The sequence below is a fragment of the Pollicipes pollicipes genome, unplaced genomic scaffold (assembly GCF_011947565.3).
Source record: "Pollicipes pollicipes isolate AB1234 unplaced genomic scaffold, Ppol_2.1 Scaffold_7261;HRSCAF=8764_pilon_pilon_pilon, whole genome shotgun sequence".
Classification (NCBI taxonomy): Eukaryota; Metazoa; Arthropoda; class Thecostraca; order Pollicipedomorpha; family Pollicipedidae; genus Pollicipes; species Pollicipes pollicipes.
In genome coordinates, this window is record NW_023597054.1 from 43,744,625 (window position 1) to 43,756,955 (window position 12,331).

General features: G+C 52.2%; 2 protein-coding genes across 5 annotated transcripts in view; one reads left to right on the forward strand and one right to left on the reverse strand.

Annotated features, from left to right (window-relative positions):
- The window catches only part of LOC119111780 (putative E3 ubiquitin-protein ligase ariadne-2), a 43,539-nt gene that overhangs the window by 5,005 nt on the left and 26,203 nt on the right, over positions 1–12,331 (reverse strand). The window contains exons 1-3 of one of the 3 annotated variants that reach the window (XM_037235600.1): positions 4,284–4,315; positions 1,281–1,511; positions 115–493 (exon numbers count right to left, since the gene is read on the reverse strand). In XM_037235600.1, the coding sequence (XP_037091495.1) occupies positions 115–493; positions 1,281–1,496 (595 nt within the window). In that variant the 5' untranslated portion in view covers positions 1,497–1,511; positions 4,284–4,315. The other 2 variants (XM_037235601.1, XM_037235602.1) reach the window with 2 other exon arrangements.
- Positions 4,659–11,101, forward strand: LOC119111781 (tetraspanin-13). 2 transcript variants are annotated; one of them, XM_037235603.1, is made up of 5 exons: positions 4,659–4,824; positions 5,615–6,004; positions 7,042–7,191; positions 8,377–8,474; positions 10,352–10,438. In XM_037235603.1, exons 1-4 carry the CDS (start codon positions 4,765–4,767, stop codon positions 8,449–8,451), a joined length of 675 nt encoding a protein of 224 aa, XP_037091498.1. In that variant the 5' UTR covers positions 4,659–4,764; the 3' UTR covers positions 8,452–8,474; positions 10,352–10,438. The 2 variants fall into 2 exon arrangements, with proteins under 2 accessions (XP_037091498.1, XP_037091499.1); XM_037235604.1 differs by lacking the exon at positions 8,377–8,474 and having other exon boundaries at positions 10,352–11,101.

Genomic DNA, 12,331 nt, shown 5'->3' on the forward strand with positions numbered 1-12,331 from the left:
CCACATTGGGAAGACCCGACATGATGCGGGTGCCTACGGTGACAAAAAGCACCGCGAGCGTTCTCAGGAGACCCGCGTTGCCACCACGCAGCCGCCCCTTCCGACAGTGCTCACCGAGCGAGATACCCTGCATGATCTGCGTCTCGAAGTGCATCTGCCAGCAGCCCTGGCAGAAGTGGTGGCGGCAGGCGAGCGCTCGGAACTCGCTCGACGGCTGCACGCTCGCACAGACGGGACACTCGGCCGGCGGCAGCACGGCACCGGCTGCGACGGAGGCAGCGGCAGCGGCGGCGGCGGTAGCGGATAGCGGATGGGAGGCGTGGCTGGGCCCCGGCACACAGGCGGCCGGTGCGGCCGGCGGCGGTGGCGCTGGCCGCGGCTTGATCTGCGCCTCGGCCAGCAGCTGGCTGGAGTTAGCACGGTACCGCGCCACGATCTCGGCCGCGTTCCAGCTGTTGGAGTGCAGTAACTGCTTGGCTAGCGAGGGCGTCACCTGGCAGCGGCGAGGAGAGGTAGCTCTGTCAGGAGCATGTGCTGACTAGCATGGGGGAGCGATAAGCTGTTAGTGATACCATAGCATGTGAGTATCTCAAAACAATGTGGCCTATCATGACAAACATAAAACATGGAGCTGCATATACATGGCATGGCACACATATGTGATGGTGATATATAAAAGGTGTGCTGCAAGACTGGATGCAGAGCTCATAAGTTCTCATGACATGAACATACAAAACAGATCACTTGCATACAAAAACAATCTCCTTGGACAGTCTGGACACCGAATTGGTGGGCTCACACAGCTAATGACCCATAATTCAGCATCCTGGTGCCTAAGACAATACGTCTACCTGCAACTTTCGCTGAAATGTCCTTTGTGTTGTTTTCAACCCCGATTCCAAATAAAGCCTTGAAATACACAAACTCCCGAGCATTGGGCGCACGATCCGTTCCGTGGTAAACATATTCGTGACGAAGCAGGGGAATTTTAGACTCACACAGAGTGTGCGATTTCTAACTTGTCAAAAATGACACCATACTTGTGCGCATTTTTAAGAACTGATGGAGGCTAGGAGTCACATCTGGTTAGGCCCAGACCTACGTCTGACAGAATTCGGACTTGTATGGGCGGACCCGGAGCTGTGCCTGGCCGGACCCGGACCTGCGTGTGGCCGGACCCGGACCTGTGTCTGGCCGGACCCGGACCTGTGCCTGCCGGAAACCACTGCCGGGAGGGCTCACCTGCTACAGCGCTAACCACAGCGCATAGGAAGGCTCACCTGCAGGCTGGTGCTCAGCTGCTCCACCCACTCGTTGAAGAGCCGCTCCACCTCCTCGACACTGAGACACTCGACCGGGAAGAACTCGGGGTTCTGTCGCGACGTGTCCTCCTCCAGGTCGTCACATCCGAACTGGTAGTAGTCTTGCAGCGCACTCTCGTCCTCGTCCTCGTCCTCCGAGTAGTCCATTGACGACTGCGACTCTGTTTCAGTCATCTTGAGCAGCTGCACCTGCGACACATTTACCGAAGATGTCTGGCGCTGATACTTATCTCAGAAGTAACATGAACTGTGGAGGACTCCTAAGTCAGTGGCATGGAACTCACTTACATTCTGCTGCATTTCTGGGTGCATGGACAAGGTCGTCAAGTAGCCACATGGCACATCAGGTGGGTGGTAGGATCTCCATATGAGGTGTGTTTCACTCCAGTCCAATGCACACCTGCCCTGGAATCAGCAGGATCTTGAGCCTGGATGACAAAACAAACAAGAAGCTACATGAACACTTCCATGGCTTCATAGAGAAGAACCTGGAGTGGGGGTAGGCAGAGGGGAACATGGCCCTCCTGCTGTCTGCAGAACTTAGGATCACAGCCATCATGACTCACAGGTCCATTGTTTAACAGGGTGTATGATATCCTCTAAAGGGTGCATGGCTTTGGCATGAAAGGCCTTTAATTCCTTTCTAGAAAAGTACACCTTTTCCTCAAAGCTGTGAATGCCCAAAGACCATGCAGGCTGCAGCAGCTATGGAAGAGCTGCCCTTGGTCCTGCTCATCTTGAACTGGTGAACATGCATTTCTTCCCCTTATAGTGAAAAATGAAATGATTAAAACAAATACTGTTTATTCTCCTCAATGCCTGGACCCCACTGCTATTGTTTAAAGCTTTCATGCACAACCTGTGGAGGTCAAGATAAAACCAGTTTATGAACCCAAACATGGCACATGCTGCTGATGAACATAACTATTTTACCCAAGGGAACAGCTTCAAATTTATTCATCTTGGGCAGCCTAAATATGGGGAAAATACACCATTGTCCCATCCCTTCCATCACATAAAAAACAGAACTAGAAGACATTTCAACCCAGATTCAAGTGGGTTCTTCCATCCCCATATACATTTTCTGCCCTGATACAAGCAATTTATGAAAACTCACTTCCTAAGCTAGTTTGCTCCCAATTGGATGGCACTTTCAAAAAGTGCATGAAGAGAAAATCGGCCTGTTAAATTTCTCCTTTTTCTTGCAACAAATCAGCTCACAAGGTTAACATAAGATTTTCCCACATTACAACATGGACCATGGAAGGACACCATTAGGATCTAATGCCCAGCAGCTTGTCAATGACCTGGCAGCATCCAAAAATGTAATGTCATGGTCAAGGTCCATGAAAAATGAGTTTGCCCCTCCTAGCAAGCAAGGATTAAGCAATATCATCAGTAAGGGGTAATCCTTATCCTGATTAAAATAATCATTTATGATAAAAAATTATGAAACAATTGCCAGCAATCTTTTTACAATCTGCACACTGTCCTGCCCGGCACACAATGTCCTCATCACCCAAAGTATTATATAATAATTATCACAAGAACATTCTCAAGTGCTGCACATCCACAAACTAGGTGCTACTGTGGCAATCCCATGCACAACAGTGCATGAGTTGGAGCACAGCACCTCTGCTGGGGACAAATTCCAATAACAAATAATGTTACTTAACTTTTAAGGATGACAATATGCTGGGATTTACTCTAAATTTGACCTAACCTCACCTAAAATTTATTTGTCTTTGGGTTAAAACTTCAGGGAGCCCTGCCTCATGCTTGGCTGAATTGATGACCAGTCAACAATAAGCACCATCTTTAAAAGCTTCCATACATATCATTATTACCTGAGTGCAATCAAAATTATTTTATTTCCAAGGACAAGATGGTATATTTTATTATTCTCTTATTATTGTTGGTATTATAGAGTTAAATTATAGTTATTTCTGAAAGAACACATCCATTTTAATCACAACCAACCTCCTTTCCTTCACAGACACTGGCACTGCCCAAGAGATACTAACCCTTTGCAAGCCCTCTACCCATGCCTGGCCATCATACCCTAAGATGCTTCAAAACATTGGGTGCCCACTGACATTCTATTGATGCATTCATATACTGCAATACATAAGATGCAGCTTTCCCAACTGTTCTGTGATGTGGCATTCCATGCATGCTCAGATAACACAACACCTGGTATGCTAGAACTGGGGAGGGGGGCAACAGGGTTGAGACCCTTCATGTTTTGAAAATTTACTTATGGTGCCATAGATATTGGTTGAACACAAATAATCAAAACTAGATGTTGGACCCAGAGCCTGGAAACACCTCCATTGGCCCTGCAATGCATCTTTTATTGCTGTATTTATTTCTCATGTTGTCTGAGAAAAACCATGGATTTTTAATAGTTCTCACAACACAATGCAGGCCAAGTTTTGTTTCACTGACCACAGCATAACCCAGTCTACAAACCATGGCAGATTTAAAAGACCACATTAAGGTTGGGTGAGGCATGGCTTTCAATTTGAGGCAGCTTATCAAAATACTGGGGCAGAGATTTCAGAATTGAACTGTTGAGAGCATTATGTTTTCTATGTATTATGATACACAACATTGGTAAGATCACAGAAGATAACCAAAGCCTGATGGTAAATGACTTTAGGGGCCAGCCAGCTCAACAAAATCTAACCCAAATGAAGGAGTTGTTCTGAACTTGCCCTAGTTAGGGCAAGTTTGCGCCCAACATCACGTTAAGATGTTTGCCATGGTTCGCGGACTGAATGATGATGACCTTCTCCTGTCAATGCTGTACAGATACACACATATTCTGGATTGACACGTGAATGAAGACTACAAAAACAGCACTAAAAACAGCACCTTTACCACATGTACCAATAAATCTTTATCTTTACGTACGTATTCAGCCCTTATCACCTCAGCACGACTGGATCACGTATTCACCTAGAGGGGAAACGGCGCCTCTCGCTCGTCACTGAACGTCGACAATTTACGTTTGGCACTGTCCTCCCAGCAAGCCTAGAATATGCAAAAATGCTGAAGCTAGTGTACCATGGAGCGTCGCATGGAAGAAGAGAACTAAATATTTCACTAATTTGCATCGATTTTTGTCATTTACGAAATAAATGTATGGACTGAGGTTAAAACTGTGGGCTCAAAAATCATCTTTTTGGTTTTATTTCTGGTGCGCATAGGCATTTTGGGCGATTATTGGTTCAGCCCTTCTGCGTCCTCCAATGAAATGGCAGCAATACACTGCGTCATCATTGTATAGCTATCATCGGTTTCCAGTTGTTTTCTTCCAACCTTAGACAGGAGCCAACGCTCTCACTAACTCTCCTTCCTCTGCGAGTGCTTGCGGCGGACGTGCCTGAGGAGGCGTTGTGGGGGACGCTGTGAATTTCGGCAGCTGTTATTCTCCAAGATGTGTGGCGGTTTCACCTGTTCAAAAAATGCGCTAATCGCGCTCAATATCGTATACGTGGTAAGCTTTCGGATGAGCCCGCGCGTCGGCATACATTGAGAACACAGTATGACATGCCCTGTCACCAAGATCACAAAAAAGCACACGTCACACGGAACATGTTACATGTTGCACAATGATTTTTTGAACATGTTGCACAATAATCACACCACCTTATGAGCATGTCACATGTTACATGTCGCATGTTACATGCCACATGCTACATGTTACATGTCAAATGTTATGTGCCACATGCTACATGTTACATATCACATGTTGCATGTTACATGTTTTAACATTTGCTCTAAGCTATATCTACAGTATCCCTAAATATATGTAGGGTGCTAAATACTAGATGTAGGAAGGAAAGGTCTTCAGCTCCTGGTTTTTCAGCATGATTAATTGGAAGCTGTTATGTTGAGTTAGCACCCATTTATGCATCAGGAGGTATTGGTGAAATGATGTAATGCTGTATTATAATTATATTGATGATGCTCAATATTCTTAGCTGTGCCTATTCTCCTATCTGTGTTTTCTGCTTCATGACCTATTTTTTAAGTTGGTTTGTAAATAGGCAGCACTTAATCTTTTTACACAATGCATAATGGTCAGCAGTCAAGCTGCTGCAGTGGTGTCATTGTTAAGGTGCTGCACCATGAGTGCAATGTGCATTGTTTGCAATACCTTTTATGTATTTTTTATCTAGGAACTATCAATATAGTATGTTTCCATTTGCATTTTGTGATGTGCTAGCAGGCAGGATTAACACTTAAGGATTGATGGTGCAGCAAATATCTGAATTTTGTTCCAGGTTGTGGCATTCCTCCTGATTGGTGTGGCAACATATGGGAAGACCGCCAGCATCATCACCAGCCTGAGCGTGGTGGGATGGATCGTGGCCTGCGGTGTTCTGCTCTTGTTCATTGCTGTGCTGGGCCTGGTGGGTGCTGTTAAGCACCACCAGGTGCTGCTGTTCTTCTACATGCTGGTGCTGTTCCTGCTTTTCCTGATCCAGTTCAGCGTGGCCTGTGCCTGCCTGGCAATCACCCCTGGACAACAGGAAACAGTGCTGCAGGAGAGCTGGGCTAGGTCCAGTGACAACATCAAGACCAGTGCCCAGTATACATTCCACTGCTGTGGATTCAAGGACAAGAACAACACAGCCCTGGAGAAAAAATTCCAGCATCCACCCTGCCCAAGGGTAGGTTAGCTGTAGTGTTCCTGGTTTTGATGTTAAAATAGAACACAAGATTTTTGAAGAATGAGTATGCAATCCTTGTTAAGTAATTTGTGTGATGTTAAGTCAAGCTAGTTGAGCCTTTTAAGCTAGTGAGGCTTCAGCTCCATGCCATGTGTATGTTTTGGACAGTCAGTAGTCTTGTTGCCAAATTATGACTACTGGCTCTACATTTCACTGTCCATGGTAGTGTCTATGAGATTAAAAGCCAAAATAGCTTTGCTGCATGACCTACAGCAGTTCATGTGCCCCCCTCCCCCCAAAAAGCTTTCCTGATCACCAGATCCTGGAATTATGGTCAGTCTGTCTTACTGAGGAAAAAGAGTGTGTGCATTTTAGCACCTTTTTAGGAGGGAGTTTGTTCAGCTTTCTGCTATGGCACACTATTGGTTAGCAGTACAGACTTAAGACCGGCAGTGCTGAAATCCGGCAACCAGTGAGGTGCGAGGAGGCCTTCGGCAAGGCCAAAGCCGGTTAGCAGCTGAGTAGTAGCGGTGGGCCGAGGCTGGACGACGGCGCATTGTTCGGAAGGGCGAAGGACGCTGAATTCAGGTGGTGCCTGAGCAGTGCGTTTCTTTGCGCGAGTGCGGATGTTCGTTTTTTACGTATTGAATCGGCGGAGGAAAAGAGCTTGCGTTTTTTCGCCGCGGCTCGCGGCGCTTTCGCTTCTTCTACGCTGCAGATTGAACTTCTTCCACACATGCGCGTACTTTTGAAACAGAACATGCAAAATGGGGGGCGACTAGGGCGTATTACGACAATTATATTTTAAGAAATAGCGGGAGTCTGTACTGCGAATCTGACAGTGCAAAAACCCCGTAGTGGCAACAATTTCCTTTTTGCTTGATTTCCATTGCATGGCAACAGTAATGTAATGTAATGTAATGTAATGCAATGTGGTGAAAAAGTGCTCAACCCGGCTGGGCTTGGGGACTACGAAGCCCGATGAGTTTCCCTTGGCTGCGCCACTGGCCTGGGCTGAACCCTAGCATCCTTTCCAGCAATGCTGCCCTCACTCGAGCGCTGAGACCTGCTGCATGGGCTCGGAGGACTGCGGCGGCTGCTCCACCTGCTTCGATCAGCTGAAGGACGCCATCAACTCGGGTCTGCGCGTCAGCGGCGGCATCGGCTTGTTCTTCAGCTTCACCGAGGTGAGAACGCTGGCGACTGGCCTCCAGCGCCCCGCTTCCGAGCACGCTGTCCCGACAGCGTCTGCGCCACGGCTTTGCGCGTCACGTGCTCCTCTTCTGTCTGTGTCCGCGTCCAGATCCGACTTCTCAGCAGTCTCCTATGATGTGCAGTTTGCCTTGCCTGGCGCACAGTGGACACTCATGTCATCTGTGCGTGGCTGGGTTCAGCGAAACTGGTCTGGGAGTCGTAAACAAAACAAAACAAAAAACGCTTGGAATTGGTCGACACTCTGGGGAATTACGATCGCTTGTCAGCGCAGGTCGAATCACGGCTCCATGGTGTCACTATGTCAGCAGAATGTTTCCCAACTAACAAAATTACATTTGTTCAGGCTTGTTAACGTGACATTATATTCCAGAATCAGGGGCAGTTTGTTCGGATGTGTACTCTTGGAACCGCACCATGTGGTGAAACCCAGCCGGGCGCTCATCCATGCCACATAATGACTTTGTTTAATGTGCATTTTAGATGGTAGGGTCGGCCTCCAGTCTGCCGTCAAATACCATTTAAGAACAGTATAACTATTTTGCTTTAAATACAGAGGGATTGAGTGCTGCCAATAAACTCCCTCCCGCAGTTGCAAATGACCAAGGTAGTTGACGCGCCATAAGACCACACGCACGCACGCACGCACGCACGCACACTTACGCACGCACACACGCACACGTACACACACACAATATATATATATATATATATATATATATATAAAATGCAAGAATACCATTCAAACCACACAAATGCTTTCAGTTAATATTATCTTTACATCCAGCTGCCTGGTGTCTAGCCGCGCGCGTATTTTGGTGTACAGATGTGGCCTGCTTCATTCGTGCCTAAATGCACAGATATACAAGCGAAGCAGTATCTCCTAGTTCGCGCGGGTTTTCACCGGCGTCTAACGTAGCTTACTGCTTGGTATCAGGGATATCCTCTCCCGTCGTTGTGCCGGTATAGTGTCCTCAGTGTCCTTGTCCCTATGTCTTTGACCTCTGCACTGACTCTCACTCCGGTTGCAGCCAATCCGGGGTCGTGTCGCATGTCTCTGACGTCATCACGCACTTACGCTGTGTGTTTGCGTTTGGCAGTCGGCCTAACCATGCACATCGGCCCTACTAACCCGTGCCCCGACCACTCTGGGTTTGCAGTTTTTCGGCGTGTGGCTGACGGTCCGCTACCGTAACCAAAAAGATCCGCGCGGCAACCCTAATGCGTTCCTATAGGTCGTCCGCCTGGCCGGCCCCAGGTACGGCCGTCTGTGCTGACCTGGCGTGTCTCCTGTGTCCTGTGCAGACGGCTAGAGGATGCAGAAATCCGCCAGACAGCGTGCTGAGAGCGGGCGAGAGAGAGAGAGCGAGAGAGCGGGAGAGAGAGCGAGAGAGCGGGAGAGAGAGCGAGAGAACGGGAGAGAGAGCGAGAGAGCGGGAGAAAGAGCGAGAGAGCGAGAGAGCGGGAGAGAGAGCGAGAGAGCGGGAGAGAGAGCGAGGGAGCGGGAGAGAGAGCGAGAGAGCGGGAGAGAGAGCGAGAGAGCGGGAGAGAGAGCGAGAGAGCGGGAGAGAGGGCGAGAGAGCGGGAGAGAGAGCGAGAGAGCGGGAGAGAGAGCGAGAGAGCGGGAGAGAGGGCGAGAGAGCGGGAGAGAGAGCGAGAGAGCGGGAGAGAGAGCGAGAGAGCGGGAGAGAGAGCGAGAGAGGGAGAGAGCGAGAGAGAGGGAGAGAGGGAGAGAGCGAGAGAGAGGGAGAGAGAGGGAGAGAGCGAGAGAGAGGGAGAGAGCGAGAGAGAGGGAGAGAGCGAGAGAGAGGGAGAGAGCGAGAGAGAGGGAGAGAGCGAGAGAGAGGGAGAGAGCGAGAGAGCGAGAGAGGGAGAGAGCGAAAGAGCGAGAGAGCGAGAGAGCGAGAGGGGAGAGAGCGAGAGAGCGAGAGAGGGAGAGAGCGAGAGAGAGAGAGCGAGAGAGAGAGAGAGCGAGAGCGAGAGAGCGAGAGAGCGAGAGAGCGAGAGAGCGAGAGAGCGAGAGAGCGAGAGAGAGAGAGAGAGAGAGAGAGAGAGAGAGAGAGAGAGAGAGAGAGAGAGAGAGAGAGAGAGAGAGAGAGAGAGAGAGAGAGAGAGAGAGAGAGAGAGAGAGAGAGAGAGAGAGAGAGAGCATGGCTTTTGTGGTGTTTTGCTTATCGCCAACGCTAGCTGGCATTGCTTGCGGCCGTACGCTTGGCCTGGTCGGTGCTTTGGCTTAGTGGGAGTCAGCTTGGCCGACTTGTTGGGCCAAAAGTAGGTCTTACAGATCTTCTGCGGTGTTTGGAGGTGCCGTTCTGCTTGGCTTGCTGGCATTCGGTGCTAGATACGTTTTGGGTCGCATGCTATACTGTTCTGTCCAGTGGTGTATTTTGCTAGGATTGCAGTCTGCGTTGGGTTGTGTAACACTCTTCTGGTTTATAGAACGCTGGGGAGTTACGACCATTTAATTAACATACTGATATCCATTAAGACCATTTGGGATGTAACGGAAGCTAGCGAGACGGTGTAGATTGAACATGGACTGTTCCCGTATGTGGTGCGGCAACGCGGCGCGGCGGCATCGGCTGGCTCGGTGTCCATGAACCAGCACACACGGGTCTGCATACTTGAGGGTGTTGAGCGCAGTCAATAGCATTGCGAAATACGCAAGCATGAGGTCTTGACCTGCGCAGTGGTTGCGTTATCGGGTCGTGGTCGCGCCCCTGTGCCGCCTCCGGTCTGTGCGCGCCACTCCCCAGCACCGACCGCTCACGGTGTCGCTGCACGCCGGTCAGCGCCGCGCGCCGGCCGGTGGGGTCGCTGGTCGCGCGGCTCGCACCGGCCCGCCGGCACCACGGCACCGCGCCCCGTGACGCTGCCGCCGCCGGCCCACCGACCCGAGCCTATCGCTGTTTGCCCCGCCGGTCCGCGCCGTAAAGATTATGGTCGGCCGGCGGAGCGGGGCGCGCCGCTTTGTGGCGGCGGGCGCGAATCGATCGAGTGCGCGCCGAGTCCAGCGGGGGCGTCGGCGCCCGGCCGCTGCTGCGTCGTTATCGGGCCCGATAGCAGCCCAGCACCCCGCGCGGCGTGCCGGGCCGGCGCAGCGGCGAACACTGACGGCGGCGGGCCACCTTTCAGATCATCGGCTTCGTGCTGGCCTACCGCTACCGGAACCAGATGGACCCCAGCCGCGGCCAGACGCTGGAGTAGCGGCGGACGGCAGCCGGCGCGGCGCGGCGCGCGCAGTCGGACGCCGCGGCGGGCGGCACTCGGCGCACCTGTGGCGCGGCCGACCCCGCCCCTACTCTGTAGCCCGCTCCCCTCAACGCATCCACAGCCACAGACATACGTCACGCATACCTCGATATACCGGACAGCGCTCTGCGGGCCGCGGTGCGCCGGTCGCCCCCCCCCCCCCCCTCCCACGCCCACCCACACACTCACACACTCAACTCAGGGGGCGGCGACCGGGAGCGTGATCTCCGCTGGTCCGGCGCGGGCAGCTCCAGCCGACCGGCGGCAGCAATACCGGAGCCACCACCGCCGCAGCCCACCGCGCCGCGACCAGCCGGACGCCGTTAGCCGGCTGCATACCGAAGTAGATTAGTGTGGGGCATGCGTGCGTCTCGTTCGTTGCGTTCATGGGACTCACGGGCGGCTGCTATGTACAAGCCGATCAGCTCGACTTAATGTTGTTCGTTGTGATAGGGGAAGTGTTTTGTTTCCGGCCACGCCGGTTGCTTTGGGGTGTGTTGGGTTCGGGCTCGGTGGGGCTGGTTCATCGTGCCAGGCGTACGGTCTTAGGCTAAGCGCAATCGTGCTGTTTTGTCCGGCTTGTTGCAGGCACATCATATATTTATTTAGAGTTAATAAATGTACCCATCGTGACCACGGTGTCTGACTATTTGCCGTGCCGCGCCGCAGCCATGTGACCAGCAATGCTTCATCATCACAGCTTTCCTGTAGCCGCTGGAAGAGTGCGATCCGGTGTGCGGTAGGAGATCTTGGCTTCCGGCGCTAGTCCCCCTGCAGTGTGTTTGTCTTAGCCTTAGCTATCACGCGGGCTCGTTCGTTTCCTGGACGTCGTGACTGGGCTCTTGCCGCAAACACAGAGCGAGGAGGGGGAACGGCGACAGGTGGTTGGGGTCACAGGCTGCCACAGGGTGCGGGAACCCGGTACTGCCACACCCCATACCGACGTCAGACAGCACACAGACCGCCAGACAGCGCGACCGTTTGGGGCCGCCAGACAGTGTGACAGTCACGAACCACCCAAACAGCAAGACATTCATGGTCCGCCAGACAGCGCGACGCAGTCGCGGACCGCCAGACAATGCGACGCATTCATGGACCGCCAGACAGTACGACGCAGGCATGGACCGCCAGACAGTACGACGACAGTCACGGACCGCCAAGCAGCTCGACAGTCACGGACGGCCAGGTAGCACGACACAGTCACGGACCGCCAGAAAGCGCAAGTCACGGACCGTCCAGACAGTGCGACAACCATGGACCGGTAGACAGCGGCAACACACCAACCCGATTTCCGTCATTGTATGGCAACGACCGATACAAATCCAACGAGCATGGCAAAACCCCGAAGAATGTCTGCTCCAGCAGTTAACAGATCCCACGGCCGTTAGTGCAATGCATTCAGTGCCATGAGGCCGCGCACCACGCTGCCCTGCACGGCCGGCTGGGCTGACCCCACGTCAGACTCGTCGCCTGATCCGCAGTCAAACCATATCAACCGACCAGTCCCAACCACAGCTGAGGATCAGCCACATCAACGTACAACCACCGACGAGGAAGCCGGACGAGATTAACTTGCTGCTGAGCGAACATAGGTTGGACGGTGGATGTCGGAGACATGGCTCACGCCCGACATTGCCACTAGCTCTGTCATTCCTCGGGAAGTGCTCAGGAAGAAAAAGCCGCGCTAAGCGTTTCGTTGGCGGAGCACTCTGGACCGGGTGGAAATACGAAGAGAGCGACCGAACCTGCAGGAAAAGGGGCCGATGGGGATGGGATGGCTCGCGCACACGCGGCGTGGTCCCTCACCGGCGTCAGAGGGCGTGGCGTACCGCCCACCCGGCAGCCCGCAGGGCGCGAGGCTGA

Excerpts from the sequence above, each read along its gene's own strand:
- LOC119111781 (XM_037235603.1), top strand. The coding sequence starts at position 4,765 with ATGTGTGGCGGTTTCACCTGTTCAAAAAATGCGCTAATCGCGCTCAAT. Across the intron at positions 6,005-7,041 it reads AGCATCCACCCTGCCCAAGG|CAATGCTGCCCTCACTCGAG; the intron begins GTAGGTTAGCTG and ends CATCCTTTCCAG. Across the intron at positions 7,192-8,376 it reads TGTTCTTCAGCTTCACCGAG|TTTTTCGGCGTGTGGCTGAC; the intron begins GTGAGAACGCTG and ends CTGGGTTTGCAG.